Raw genomic sequence first — 14,899 nt, 5'->3', positions numbered from 1 at the left:
ATCGCTCTCATCCAATCCGAGACGTCCACCTTCACCCGGAACCTCATCGATGTCACATCCTATGATGTCATATGTTTATGTTACTGGACAATGTTAAAAGCTCGTGCTTGCTCTGTTACACTGCGGAGAGACGCGACCGATGCTGCGGACACCTGTGAGATACTGTAACCTTCTAATGTCTCTCTGATCTGAATACAATCAATTGTTTCATTACACCCAATGGCTGCCTGTCTGAGTTTGGTTTTTTCCTTATTGTCTCCGTGCTACAAGTATCTGTACTTTGTGTGGGTCATGAGGTGAAATTAAATTCCAACAGCGATATTCTTTACAGTGGGCGGGGGCATTCTGTCCGGTGGCTAAATATGCCCTTTTTACACAATAAAAAAGGTCCTGTGGTCTTTGATGGCCAGATGTGAGTTATTGGGGGCTAGAAGAGCTACTGTAAATAATAATAAAGAAAACGCCAGGTTATTGTGTAAAAAAAGACATTTAGCCACCGGACAGAATGCCCCCGCCCACTGTAAAAAAAGATCGCGAAAATTGCTAAAACTATGGAAAGCAGTAAATTCTTTAACTTTAACATCTTTCATCTTTTATTTACTTTAAATACAATCTAAAACATAAACCTTGGTTGTAAAAAAACAAAGTTGTCCTTTAAGCAGAGCCCATGCACTTACCTTAGAGGCAGCGACTAGTTGTGCTGTGCTGGCAGCTATCTCATGAGAGCAGACGATCAGCTCCTCATATTTTCCAGTGTGCAGCACCACCTTGTCAGCAGATTCTCTGTGTGGAGCAGGCAGAGAAATCAAGTCACTTCATTCTGTTAGTGCACTGTGAAATATGTAGCAGAGTAGCCCATTCAGTAGCCCAGAAGCCTAATATCTCACTTTGCCAGGGGGATTCCCCTTTGGGGGAATGGGATACCGGTATGTTTGGTTTCCCTCGCAAAATACCAAGGTTCATAGCCAGGCGGTTATAAATACAGTATATTACTTCTACACTCTGATTACTGAACATATTAAAAGAGCCTATGGTTCAGAACTTACACCATCTGTGTGGCTCCCCATCCCACAGCCTTGGAGGCAGAGATGAGTCCCTCTGTCCAACGAGAATTCCTGGCGTAGAATTCTTTCATGGTGGCTGCCCCCTGGAAAAGTGGTTACAAAAGTTAAGTTACTGTGGAGCCCTATAGCAGAGATATCCAATATGAATTTGTCAAGAAGAAGAGATCTGATCACACAATCTAGTGTGAACTGCTGGCTTTGAAAACAACATTAGAACAGTGTGAACTCACCCTACTACCCTCAACAATCTCCTTCTGCAGGTCTGTAGATGCCAGGACCAGCATGTGGATGGCCTGAGGAACAAAGGATTGCAATATATTAGGGAAAAAATAAAAAGCATGTTCATTAAAAGGAGTAGTTCACCCAAAAAATGACTTATTTTCTATCAATTACACACCCCATGAAGCCTTGAATTCATGGAGATGTTTTTGTTGCATTCCTGAGCCAATAATTTGTTGATGACCAGCGGAGTCTCAAAGAGACTCCATTGAGTCTCCTCCGCCGGTCATCAAATTATTGGCTCAGGAATGCGACAAAAACATAACAATCTCCATGAATTCAAGGCTTCATGTGGTGTGTAATTGATGTTTTTGTGTGAACTACTCCTTTAAAGAGGAAATTCCTTTTATGCATACAGTACAGTATATAGGCCTATAACTGTATGCTAAACAACCTACCTTCATCAGGTCCGTGCAACTGTTGAGGATTCTGTAACGTAGAGGAAAACGTAATGCAGTTTAAAAACAAACCTTCATATTGTGTCAAAATGCATTACAGAACAGTATATTGTGTGTAGAGAAACAAGAAAGATTAGAGAGTATTACAACAAAGCCAATAATAGCCAATAACCCAAATAGTAGTTATGCAATGATTCACTACACTCACGATTCACGATAATGGGTATTCACATGATTATTATGTTATGCCAATGAATTCCTCCCCACACACATTTGCGTGTTGTCACTGCTGTTGTGTCCCACTGACCCACTTGCCAGTGAGGAGCCCCCACCGGGAGGACGTAGAGCCTTTGTCCTACTCTTCCCACCCAACACTCCCTACTGACATGTGCCTCCCCAGCCCGCAGGACTACGTGCAGTGACAAATATGACCCTCCCCGCCCGGCTTCCTCCCCCGAACATGGGCCAATTGTGTTCGTATAGAAGCTCTGTAAAGCCGAATGCTCCACTGTGGATTCGAACCTACAACCTCCGCGGTGGTGGGAAGGCACTTTACCACTGTGCCACCCGAGTGCCAACGATTATTACACAAAAGGAGATTCCAGACACATGATGACTAAAAAAAAAGGTTAAACAATTTCTCTGACAAAAACTAGAAAATACTGTATTTTATATCTTTTCTATTCAAATTAAAGAATGGTTCATGTTATGGTTAAAGTATACTCTGTCGTATGAAGGTGTAACGTATCGAAACCTCAGGCATTAGGTTTCAGTTTTAAGTCACGAGATCAGTTCATACTGTGTAACCTTCATTTTTGTCTTTTTGGCAACACCAGTGATTGCTACCTGGTCATTACAGCAATCTGTTACAACTGCCATTTCCATTAGACCCTTCCACACTAAACTTGGTCTCGCCGTAAGAACCGTCCCAAAAGAAAAACAGCATGGTTTGAGCCGAATACGGGACTCCACGGGCAGACATGCCGCTCCAACAGATCAGAAACATCTCTAACAGTAGTAGTACTGAGATCAAAACTCGATTAGGTACTCTGCATAATCAATGTTTAAAAAGAGTATTGCGATCCATTTTTCAGTTCACCCATTTGAATTGTCACACATTTGCATTGATAATTAACCATTGAATAGCGTCACATTGGCCATTCAATGTAGATCTATAAAGAACCGACCTCTCATTGACCTCCAGTTTAATCCCTGACGTGTCCTTTCGTGCCTGATTCATCATTTCCTGGACAAAGAACCACACAGGAATCATCAGATACACCGGATATACCATATAACATTATAGGACTGGGTACTTTACGACACTCGTTATAACACTTACATCAATTCTACGGACTGCTTCCTCGATAGCTGCTGATGTTGCCGACATCTCCTTATCCACCATGTCTCCTAGCTCATCCTGTCGCACATCCATGCCCTTTGGCCGCAGTTCCTAGATAATAGAATTAAAAAAAGGATGAGAGAATTCTTCATCAAGAAAATTATATTTAACCTAATTCCTGGGGAGAGAAAACTCAAAGCAGAATGAAACCAAATGTTGACATTTCTGGTAAATTCTGTTTGCGGGAAAGTTTGCCTCCTCAGCCCCAGTCTCCTACCTGGCCCAAGTGAAGGATCTTTTGGACAATTATGCGAATGGAGGCTGGGTCTGCACTCTGGAGTGTGGCCTTTGCTTTTAGTTCTTTTAAGAACTCCAGCGTCTGAGTGGCACATCCTCTGCAGTTCTCAGTCAGTCCTGCAGGTGGTGTAGATGAACAATTATCAGCTACAGTCTTCATAATATGAACACAACCTTTGGTCTACCATGCCATTTGGAATACATTCTAAATGAAAACATTTTCCCACACATATACAATATATACATCACAGGTATACAGTACACAGAGTATAATCATATATAATGAGTGTGTGTGTGTTCAGTTATCCATTGGCATCACTAATTGAAAGCTGTGAGAGATATTACTTACGATCTGCATGATCAGTGGGCGCCATGTGTGCAGTGGCACTGCCATTGATGATTGTATCAGCAGCTAAGTGGGAGAACTGGGTCAGACCCCTAAGCAGTCCTCCAGCATCTGGTGGCAAGAACACAGAGAGGGAAACAAAGGGGGAATGTGTCACAATCACAACCTTAGACAACTGCTATTTGGTCCGTAATATAAGCTCTATGTATACACTTACCCCCCATGTTTTGAAGAAAGTCTGCATGCCCCTTTTGCACTTTGTCAATGGAGCCCAATGTGGCCTCTGCCCGACTAATGAGGTAATCTGTGTTTACAAGTGAGAGTGAAAAAAGAAAAGCCATGAAGGAATTATGTCTTCAGTACAAAAAAGGCTATTTCTATAATACAGTATCATGCATTCCAAAGTTTAGGATGAACACCAAAGCCATCCAAACTGCTTGGCTTTAGAACAATTGCAGGAGTTTAGATCGTTTCATCTTCTAACTCATACTTAATGTCTTATCTGTATACACTATATTTAATAGAATTATCCACATCTATTCTCACTCCATATACCATTTTCATCTCCGTGAGGCCAGACAGCCACAGGCCAGAGATTGTGTTTTCCCCCTGTCCCTCTGTGTGTCTGTCCATCTGTGAACAGCTAATCTCCGGCATTGCTTGACGGATCGGTGTGAAAATTTGCGCACAATCCCATCAGGCTATGGAAGAACTTCAGCCACAACATTTTCAAAGTGGCCACTTCATGTTTTGGCCTATAACTCTTTAACTGTAGGTCATACAATCAAATATGTACCCCCAGGGATCCTGGGATCTCCCCATATGGACCCCGCTTTTTTGTGTTCGACTATCTTTTCGGCCATTTTGCATTCTGCCGGAGATCTGCGCTCCGCGGTGCACACTTTTGTAGTCCTTCTACTGTTTTCCTGGTCTAAATCATTAACTGCAAAAACACTACGGACTGTTTTATCGTTTATTATATTGCTCTGTAAGTACTTTCTAATGATTATGAACAGAGTCAATGGTAGTGTAATTGTTAGGTGTCCAACCTGGGGAGCTGGTACAGCGTATATGGAGGGGGTCGTCTAGCTTGGCTACAGCATCTTGGATGATGTTCTCAGCCTCTGAAATTGTACCCTGTAACAAAGCAAACTGTTCCTCCAGCAGCTTCTGCTTCAGCTGCTCTTCGCGACTCATCTATACAGATACACAGACAAACAAACACACACAAATCAGACACAGGACAGAGACATGGTACAAAGGTTGAGAACAAAATATTTACAGAGATACACATGAGCTTTCCAATAGATCTGATGCAACCTGTGCCGTCTTTATGACACGTTCCTATAGAGTTTTTTACAGTATGAGACATACAGTAGTACATCCTGACATCCTTATGCTATGATTGGTTCTTTTGATTCATTCTAACCGAGTACCTTTACTTGCATACTGCCAATTACGGATGAATCTAGATTAATCTTGGAGAGTTGCTTTGTATTTAAGGCGGTACCGGCTGCCTTGACAAAATGTATATTTCATTGGATCAAACTGTCAGCTGGATACATCAACACCAGACCAAAAAGCATCACTGCAGAATAAGTGGGGAGTAAATGAATGGACCAGTAGTTGCTTCCGTTATGCTTTTATCGGTATTTTTGTCGGTACTATACATCAGAATATGTAAGCAATAATCCTAAGCATATCTCTAACATCTTGAATTAATTTAATTATGACTGCATATTTACGTTCACTGTGTCCAAGCCCTTATATAGGTCAGTGTTCCAAACTAAGTCGACGCAGAAGTGCCAAGTTGGCCACAAATGGAATAATGGAAATTAGACTTCCTGTGGCAGACGTTATATATTAAAGGGATATTTCACTTTCAAAAAATGTTTTGATCATTTTATCGTCTACTCAGTCTACTTTGTGAGCCCCCCAGACAGTTTTTAAGTTGCTTGATTCAGTATTTAGATATTTGATATTCATTTTATCAGACTCGCCCCCTTCCTATACAAACCCATTGTAACTTCAAACTCCATTTTTAACATGTTAGATTCATCAAAAACACCCGTCCTTAGTTCTGGTGACTCATCCTGCCCTCCTAATATGTGAGGGGCCCGTGTTTTTTCGATTACATTTTTAATTTGTAAAAATAAATTGAAAAAAGTAATTAAAAAAACACGGTCTCCTCACGTATTAGATTAGAAGGACAATATCAGTCACCAGAGGACGTTGGAAGTTACAATGGGTTTTGGAAGTTGGAAGTTACAATGGGTTTGTATATGAAGGCAATGTTCGAAATATGGAATAAATTTCGGAATGGAATATGAAAAATCGGCCTTGATCACATGACTATAGAGATAATTGTGTACCAATTTGTGTGATGATTGAACAAAATCTGTAAGATCTTTTTTTTTCTAAATCACCTTTTAGGAGAAAAAATCAGCCTCCTGGTGGCGCTATAACAGGACAATGTTGAGGGGTAAAAAGGGTGGCATGTGTTCCTTGGTCTAGTGGGAATGTGCGTGCAAAGTTTCACAGCAATCGGATGCTGCGTTTATGATTTGAGGCATTTTGTTCAAAACAAGCCACTTCTGCAAACTTTAGATACCAATCAGGATGGATTATGAAAAATCCGACAGATCTGTGTTGATCACATGACTATAGAAATACTGTGTACCGATTTGCGTGATGTTTACACAAAATCTGTAGGAGTAATATAAAAAAAAATGTTTAGCAAAAATCAGCCTCCTGGTGGCTTTGGCATCCAGGGAGTGTGTGTGCACAGTTTCGCAATCGGGCCAACGGTGCCAGAGATTAGCTGTTCAAAGACAGACATACACACACACGCACGGACGGATGGACCGACAGGGTGCAAAACATAGCCTTGGCCATGCCTTCGACCTGGCGGAGACAAAAAAAGCATCTTTGTTCCACAAAAAAAGTTGGCTTTTTCTCACAAAATGGTTTATTAGAAATAAATATTTATTGCCATATGGAAGAGTGAAAGATGACATACTGCAGGCCTAACGGATTGACAAAATATTGAGCAATCCTTTAGCTCCGCCAACTGTTACCGGCATCGTCCAATTCAAGCATTGCTGCATCTCATGTATTGCACCATGCGGTCGGGAGCTCAGTTTATCTTAAACAAAGCATGCTTGTGTCCTGACCTACTGTATCTATATTTGCATTGATTACAGAATGCAAGTGGGTCAAGGTGGGAGATTTACAAATCTGTATATGTAAATGAGTCTGTTCCTTTAATCCTATACTTTGTTTCATGTGCATTTGTAGGGGCATTTCTTTCTTTTCTCCCATAAATAATTCATGCACATTTATTTATGCCTGAAGAGTAGAGACACAAATCTAGGATCATACTGTCAAAGTGTTTCGGTATAGACAACGCTGCTGAAGTCAACCCAGAAAAGTGTAGTGGATGGAAAACATGACTGTGGTTCACAATACCCAGCTGTTCCGTTTTGTCCTGACTGACCTTCTCCTGCAGTTTGCCATTCAGCTCTCCCAGCTCCTTACTGCTCCTTTCTCTCTCTTGCTGAAGTGATGACTGCTGCACTTGCGCAGCCTGACGCAGTGTCGACAGCTCCGCCATCTTCTCGCTCACAGAGCGCATCAGACGCTCTTTCTCTGCCTGCAGAGCAGTCACTGAACTGTTCATCTGCTCCCCGGTCTGAGACAAAAGGACAGAGGGCAGATGAGGAATGGGAAATACAGGAAAGCCAGACCAGAAGGCTGACCAGGAGATTTGTTAGCCTCTTGAAGAAGCAAAAAGGTGTCAAAGGACTCAAAGTCCAGAACCACAGAATGACACTCCTGCAATTTCAAAATTTTGCCTGGTACAATAATTAGAAGTTTTTAAAGGTGTGGTGCTGTTTTTGCTTTATACTGAATTACAGGTGGGAGTTACCTTGACAAACCTTAAATCACCCATATCTAAACACACACACCTTCTCGTTGCTCTGCAGGGTTGCCTTGATGCGAATCACTTCTGCCAGTCTCTCCTCTAGCTCCCGCCTCAGTTTCTCCATCTCAAATTTCTGCTCCTCCAGCTATCATGAAGACACAAACAATACAGTGTCATCCGGAGACCACACATTTTCAAGCTATAGGGTTGAGAGGCAAATGCAAAAATCACACACGACCAACCTTCATGTCAGATTCCTGTTTGATCCGATCCACCTCAAAGGACAGCTGCTGCTTGGTCCTCGCCACCTCTTCCTGGGTCTGCTGTGTCGCTGACAGCATCTTTACAGTGTCTGCACTCTGTCAGAACATTAACGCACTCAACCATTACCTCCCACACACAAATTACACAGCGAGGTGTTGACATCTGAATTAATTCATGGGTCTGGATTGATTAGTGGTCTGTACCTTCCTGAGTAATTCTGCGTGACTGGACACCAGCTCTGTGTGTTTCTCCTTCAGCTTATTGTAACGCTGCTCAGTGGCCTGGGCTCTTTCTGCAGAGGGAAGATGCCAATGTTAGCGTTTGGAACATCCCGTGTGCGAGAGTGTGTGTGTGACTGTTAAGTGGCTGTCTCACTGTCTGCTTCGCTGAAAGTGGTTTGCAGGCTCTCGTGTTCTGCGTTGCGACGACGCGTAGCCTCCAGTTCCATGCGGAGCTGCTCATTTTCCACCAGGGCACGCTGTTTCTGCGCCCGCTGTTCTTCTAGCTCCGCCTCCAGGCTGTTAATCTGAGATTTGAGCTGGGTGATGTAGCGCTGAGCCTGAAGGGGAGATGAGGGAAATCATTAGCCTACCAAAGGTAACCTGCAGTACAGTGATTATCCAATCCATGCTAATTTCATTTGGATTGTATTGGTATTGTCCTGACACCCCCAAGTTCCCTCTCATTATAGGATAGACATTGCTTCCCTTTTTCTTTTTGAAAGATTATTTCTTCTGGAATTTCTAATGCCTACGTTGATACAACACCGTCAGAGGATATATAAAGGGCAGAAAAGAGAGGACACACAACAAAAGACTGCTGTAATCACATTCAATATGTGGGACATAGTTACACTAGGGCGTCCTCGTCATTTCCCATTCTAAGACTACTTGCTACATTCCACATGTCAAAGCCACTATTTGCATCCTCCCATCATATAACCAAAATATCCTTAAACACTTGCACATTAATAATGTCCTCCATTGTCATAATTCTGTGACCAAGACAACAAGGCTGAAATCTAAACAACAGACTTGAGTTATTAGGACTCAGTCTCTGATCTATGGCATACCTCTGCTTTGACCCTCTCCACTTCTGATCTCAACTGCTCCAAGTCCCGCTTGAGGTTCTCAATCTGTAGATCCCTGTAGGACCATTTGACAGGTATAAAGAGTGGGTCAAAATATTTGTGCTAGCTTCCCACAAATTGCTGCTACATTACAGAATAGAAAAATAAATACATCATGAAGTATAATCTAAAAAGGTAAATATACAAGGCACAAGAATAGTATGTGATATTAACATAATGTGATATTAACATAATCCATACAGGGTTCTGCCATCTATTTGGCTAAATATAACGCATCAAAAACAAATACCAAAAATACATAAAATGTTTGAGGATGTATATACAGTCAGATATATAATAATAATATATACATTAAAAAAAAATTCATTAATTGCCGTCCAAGAATAAAAGGCAACTAAAATGGCTGCAGGCAATATGAAGCCCAGATGCAGAGGGACAGCAAATTGTCTCACCTATCATCAAAGCCACCATTGGGGGGTCCAACTCCAAAAGTCTGATCAAAGATGTCAAAAGTCTCCTAGGAGAGCAAAACAAATAAAAATAAAGCACACAGAAATGCAACTGCATGCAATCACTGTGTGTGTGTGTGTGTGGGGTGTGTGTGTGTGTGTGTGTGTGTGTGTGTGTGTGTGTGTGTGTGTGTGTGTGTGTGTGTGTGTGTGTGTGTGTGTGTGTGTGTGTGTGTGTGTGTGTGTGTGTGTGTGTGTGTGTGTGTGTGTGTGTGTGTGTGTGTGTGTGTGTGTGTGTGTACGTGCACATGCGTGCATGTGCGTACGACCTACCATCTGTACCTGCGGTTGCACCTGCACGCTGGATGTCATGACATCGCTGACCTCGATCAGAGGCTCGGGGTCATCATCGTCGTCATCCTGCTGTTCTGGTTCATCTTCATCAGGGATGACCACCACAGGCTTCACATGCTTGGCCAGTGAGGCCGCATGCAAGAAGTTAGGAGGGGACTGGGAGGACAGATGCAAAAGAACATATCGATCAGAACCACAACAGGATACTGCTGTGGTAACTCTAATTTAAGTGCTATGAAGTTTGTTTAGAAATACCAAAAGCCATTTTGGTAATTATTCATATGCTGCCGTTTTGGATATGCAAGGTTTATTTATCCTTGGTAGATCCATTCGATCTACCAGCTGTGATACAGAGCTTATGGTAAGACCGTGGGAATCTAAGATAAAGGCTGTATTCCTGCATTGGGTCATGCCACCCCTTCCCATCACCCATGCTCTTACATCAGGCAGCTTTGGGATCTGGATGAGCCTCTTGAAGAACAGCATGTCTCTAGCTTTATTGAAGAAGCTCTTAAGGCTGTGGGATCATGAGGGGGAAAAAAAGCAATGACCAATTATTCATATATCATATGTTGATATCACAGTCATTTTCTATATATATTTTGTAGACCGGGATCCCAAGGAGTTTATACTAAGTCTCCTCCTTTTTTCCCTCTTTATCAAATATCTTTGCTGGAAATAGCCAATCTACAAGCTCACTACGTGTAACGATGCGTTGTGAGCCTGTAGATATATTTTCGCCAAATGTATATGGACATTATGGTTCATGTTGTTACAGTAACATATTAAAAAACTTACCTACTGTTATATAACATGTCACTATACTTATTGTATTTAATTGTACTCATACTTAACAAAGGTTTACGTAAAGGATGATTATTTATTGGTTTCCCATATACATTTTAAATGGTTCTTTATACTGTGTATATTGTATAACTTTAGCCTTTATCTCCCTCCTGGGATGGCTGATTTGCCTAATATAAATCTTACAGTGGAGATGTACAGTAAAATTGGTATTTAATAAAGAACACAACACACTACTATTTCTGTGGTCACGTCTTTGCATATGGATTTATTGCATGCTGTCACTGAAATAATGTCTGTGACTGTGACAATGACGCCCAATGACACTACAAACAGTGGGGGATGGGCAGCCGTAAAGCGAGCATTTGCATTGGAGTGATGCAGTGATGCAGTGACAGGGTGAGGCAGGATTATGTTGCAGCTTCCCTATGGTATAATGACTCTCTCCCTTTTGAGGTGCCTGCCCTCATTCGCTTGTAGCCTAAGGCCTTGGAAAATGTACCTGTGAAACTGGTCATGGAAACGATCACGGTGTCCTTGCAAAGTGTCGGCGGGGAGACCTAAATGCGAAACATGGCATTCAATTATCTGTTGACACTATGAGACATGGAATATCTTCAGTATTATATGAATCAGTATAATGAATTATACCATCACCAAGCCTTTCTTGAGTAATATAATAAAAATATATACAGACTCTTGTACAGTAAGTAGAAGGTGGTCTTACAGGCGTGCAGCTTAAACAGCAGCTTGACAGTGAAGTGATAGAGGTGGCTACAGTCCTGAATGACCTGGATAAGAGGGGCCAGGCGACACTGGCCTGATGAGAGGGTGGAGATGGCAATAGACGTGTTCAGCTGTCGGATCACTGTGAAAAACATAACACACACACATACAGTACATACACATAAGTATCTACATAGTCAAGAACTGGCAAGATACTGTCTGCTTTGGTCAAAGTCCCTCTGGACCAAAATGTTGTACTGAGGTAATGAATCATCCACTCCAAGTGGCTGTATAAAACAGCGCTACTATGCCACAAGGGTGTGCATTATAAGTGAAGGAATAAATAGGAGAGTCTACTTCCAGAGCACAGCATGCCCAGTCAGTAAAAAGGGCAGGCAAAAGTCGTTTATACTTCAGTTGTAAGGTTTGTTTATGGCTGTTAAGAATGGGATCTTGTGCCTAAATCCTCTGGGGCAGGGAGGATCACTCCATTACTGCCAAATCAAAGGGAACCAACTTAATGCCCTCTAATTACAGGCATTTCCTTTTTGGTGAATACAAATGTATGCCAAATCAACGTGAGAATATTGGTTAAAACCATGTTGGTCATTTGAGTCCCTGGTCAGTTATAAATGACAACTACTATATGAGAAAATATTTCCTTCAGAAGGACAAGCAAGCGCTCACAATAAACCTTCCTTTGACTGGCCCTTGGCTTTGGTACATAAATAGATAATGTCAGCAGGCCATGTGGCTCAGATTACCCATCCTTGGATAGGTAGAGTGGAGGGGCGGAGGTAAGTTAGGTGCAGGGCCTTTTACCTGTCTCTGCCAGCCTCAGCTCTGTGTCCAGGTAATCAAATACCTCCACTGTGAGCTGGAACCTGCAGGAGAGAAGTTGATACCCTTGTTAGTCAGAGAAGTGCTCCGCTCAAACACAACGCCTGATGGGTTCTTGCTAAATGAGAAGAACAGTGGAGCTGGTGGTCTTCTTTATTTTACAAACAGGACTTGGGAGTAAAATTATGTAGTGGGATAATAGTTTTGCTGAGACTTTATTGCTGAATTACAGTGTATAAATTTTTTTTTTTCATGATAATTTGAAGCAGGAAACCAAAAGTCGGAACACAATTACATTTTATAAGAAACCCTCATAGCACAGTGAATGATGGCTGGAATGGGGTTAATGTAAAACGTGTAAACTATTGTTCAAAAGCATGTCAGGTGTTGGGAGGGTTTCATGGGTAGAGAAAGACAGAGACTCACACATTATTGATGTCACTCCCCGCAGTGCGCTCCAAGACCTCGTCTGTCGTCTCCAAGCTGGGTCGTATTTCTGGATGCTGCAATGAAGTACGTTTTTGGTATCATGATTTCTATTCATATGAAATGATTCAAGTTCATCATATCAAGTATTAAATGCATCTTGGTAACAAACCATGCAGGCCACCGACACGGCACTGGGTGCGCTTACCTTCACATGGAATTCCATCTTTGTACAGAGGAGTTTGGTGGACAGAGCGACCAGCTGTCCATATTTGTCATGGAGGTTCCCCTGGAAACCAGATGAGACAACGAACAAGTTGAGTTTTATCTCAATAGCAGGAAGAATCTCTCATATGTCTCTACCAATTTGATCTGCCCCAAATTATCTCAAACCAACTCTTTACGAGCGAGTGAAAAAAAGAAAAAGAAAGAACTCTAGAACACAGACTCACCCATAGTGATCCGATCTCAACCAGAGTACTGTGATGTCTCATGCAGTCTTGTAGACTCTGTTAGGGCAACAAAAAAAATAAGATTGTGTAAATTAATTTCATAATAACACCATTAGAATAATCCAATACAACTCAATCCTTTCCTTAATTCCATCCGATGTTAGTAATTAAGACGCATAGAAAAAAACACAGTACCAAGAACTAGGATATGTCAATATTGAGATTCATTCAAAACGAGGATGTTGTGAGAGGTGGTACACTTTGGACCATTCAGAATGCCCCATAACTGAATCATCATCAACGCCGATTTTTTAATCTTTGCATTTTTTTTTATTAATGCCCTTATACTCCTATGACGGTGTTACACAAAAGTAGCGAAAATAGACGATCCACTATTTTTAAAACATTTTGAACTATGTTTAAAATGCAGAACATTGTTGAACATTTTCACGCATAATGACATGCCCAAAATAGGGACATCAGGTTGAGAGTGGTAAAGTTTGTCTGTGGGTTTTGGACATAACAATAACAATAACATGACAATATATTTGGCTGGAATAGTCAAGACCTGGTAGACAGAACGGGTTAGAAGGTTCACCGCTTACGTTATGGTGGCCATCCCGCAGGACTTTGTGCAACACATGGCAAAACTTCCAGCTGAGGATGGAACTGCTGTTCAAGGGAAGGCCTAAGGCGTAGGACCAGAAGGTGTAAGCTCCCTTCTCCCGGTGTGTCCCCAGGATGATTCCTGTGGTCATTGTAAAGGAAAGGACAAGTGCCGCACAGGAGAGCTCACTGTTCTTATTCTAGAATCTGCCTCACTAGCACGTAGCTGCATTATATTACACTGGAAAAAGCCCTGTACACCCTCCACTATATCCTGGCTAAAAGACTGACGATATATGGCGCAGTCTAAAATGTGGGGCGCTATTGCGTCGGGGGTGTGTCCGCCTAAATTTCACTACTTAGACAGTGAGTTATCTGGGCACCGTCTTTGCTCGGTCACCGTCTTTAAAAAGGTAAAGAAAAACCAATGATATATAAAAGATGTAATAAAACAAATGTTCATAACAATTTGGGCTAACAAGACATCTAACCACTCAAATGTAAAAGGGCAGTTTAAAACAAGGTACTTTTATAAACAAAATGGACTAGGTGATGATTAGTCTGCCCCAACGCTCCTGATTTCGTGTATAGAGGGGCGGGTGTATAGAGCCGGCGAGAGATTGCGGCTGATCCCATTGGTTCACCGATCTGTCCGTCAACCCCCGCCCCGTTAACACAACATTACGAGCGACGCCCACTGCACTCTGGTTGGTTGGGAAATTAAACACTTCCTCATACCCAGTACAGGCTATGGTTGGGCCAGGCTTTTATTTTTTAGCAAAACTAAGCAATAAAAGCCTGGAGATCGAGGCTAGGTGATGATTAGTTTAGGGCTTGTAGGCTTCCTCAAAAGGATACGGCGTGCATGCTTCTCCTTCACAGGTGTCTCACTAGCGTTGATGGCTTTGCTGATGCTGCTTAGCTACAGAGGAAGAGAGAGGAGAAGGGAAGAAGCAAGTTAATTCAGAGAAAAAAGTACAAAATATACAAAATGTTTTGGACCCAGATAGCTGTATATGCCTTGTTACTTTATCCAGTTAAACAGAGAGCTCAAGTACCAGGAAATGGCTAATCAGCCTTTCTTCTCAAATCTGCACCTAATCTGGTGCTTAGCTATGTTTTTTGTTTTGGGCATTTATTGCTTTACGCAGAGACAGGAAACCGCAGAGAGACAGGAAACCGAAGGCAGAAGGAGGCATACAAGACAAGGTGGGAGTCAGATTTGAACTGAAGTCCT

The 14,899-nt window shown here is 42.0% G+C and overlaps 1 protein-coding gene across 2 annotated transcripts in view; it reads right to left on the bottom strand.

Annotated features, from left to right (window-relative positions):
- The window catches only part of hip1rb (huntingtin interacting protein 1 related b), a 39,759-nt gene that overhangs the window by 7,218 nt on the left and 17,642 nt on the right, over positions 1-14,899 (bottom strand). Inside the window, exons 2-28 of one of the 2 annotated variants that reach the window (XM_080434056.1) lie at positions 14,521-14,584; positions 13,662-13,804; positions 13,057-13,113; positions 12,813-12,893; positions 12,605-12,681; positions 12,161-12,222; positions 11,340-11,480; positions 11,115-11,172; positions 10,250-10,325; positions 9,788-9,964; positions 9,458-9,522; positions 8,988-9,060; positions 8,291-8,474; positions 8,119-8,207; positions 7,894-8,010; positions 7,695-7,796; positions 7,223-7,417; positions 4,776-4,923; positions 3,944-4,030; positions 3,730-3,837; positions 3,361-3,497; positions 3,084-3,194; positions 2,929-2,987; positions 1,742-1,772; positions 1,295-1,357; positions 1,047-1,147; positions 678-783 (exon numbers count right to left, since the gene is read on the bottom strand). In XM_080434056.1, coding sequence (XP_080290182.1) covers positions 678-783; positions 1,047-1,147; positions 1,295-1,357; positions 1,742-1,772; positions 2,929-2,987; positions 3,084-3,194; positions 3,361-3,497; positions 3,730-3,837; positions 3,944-4,030; positions 4,776-4,923; positions 7,223-7,417; positions 7,695-7,796; positions 7,894-8,010; positions 8,119-8,207; positions 8,291-8,474; positions 8,988-9,060; positions 9,458-9,522; positions 9,788-9,964; positions 10,250-10,325; positions 11,115-11,172; positions 11,340-11,480; positions 12,161-12,222; positions 12,605-12,681; positions 12,813-12,893; positions 13,057-13,113; positions 13,662-13,804; positions 14,521-14,584 — 2,712 coding nt within the window. The remainder of the gene's footprint in view (positions 1-677; positions 784-1,046; positions 1,148-1,294; positions 1,358-1,741; positions 1,773-2,928; positions 2,988-3,083; positions 3,195-3,360; positions 3,498-3,729; positions 3,838-3,943; positions 4,031-4,775; positions 4,924-7,222; positions 7,418-7,694; positions 7,797-7,893; positions 8,011-8,118; positions 8,208-8,290; positions 8,475-8,987; positions 9,061-9,457; positions 9,523-9,787; positions 9,965-10,249; positions 10,326-11,114; positions 11,173-11,339; positions 11,481-12,160; positions 12,223-12,604; positions 12,682-12,812; positions 12,894-13,056; positions 13,114-13,661; positions 13,805-14,520; positions 14,585-14,899) is intronic. The other variant, XM_080434057.1, reaches the window with a different exon arrangement.

This window comes from Gymnoscopelus braueri (genome assembly GCF_963280865.1).
Source record: "Gymnoscopelus braueri genome assembly, chromosome: 7".
NCBI lineage: Eukaryota > Metazoa > Chordata > Actinopteri > Myctophiformes > Myctophidae > Gymnoscopelus > Gymnoscopelus braueri.
This window is presented reverse-complemented; position numbering and strand designations above follow the sequence as displayed.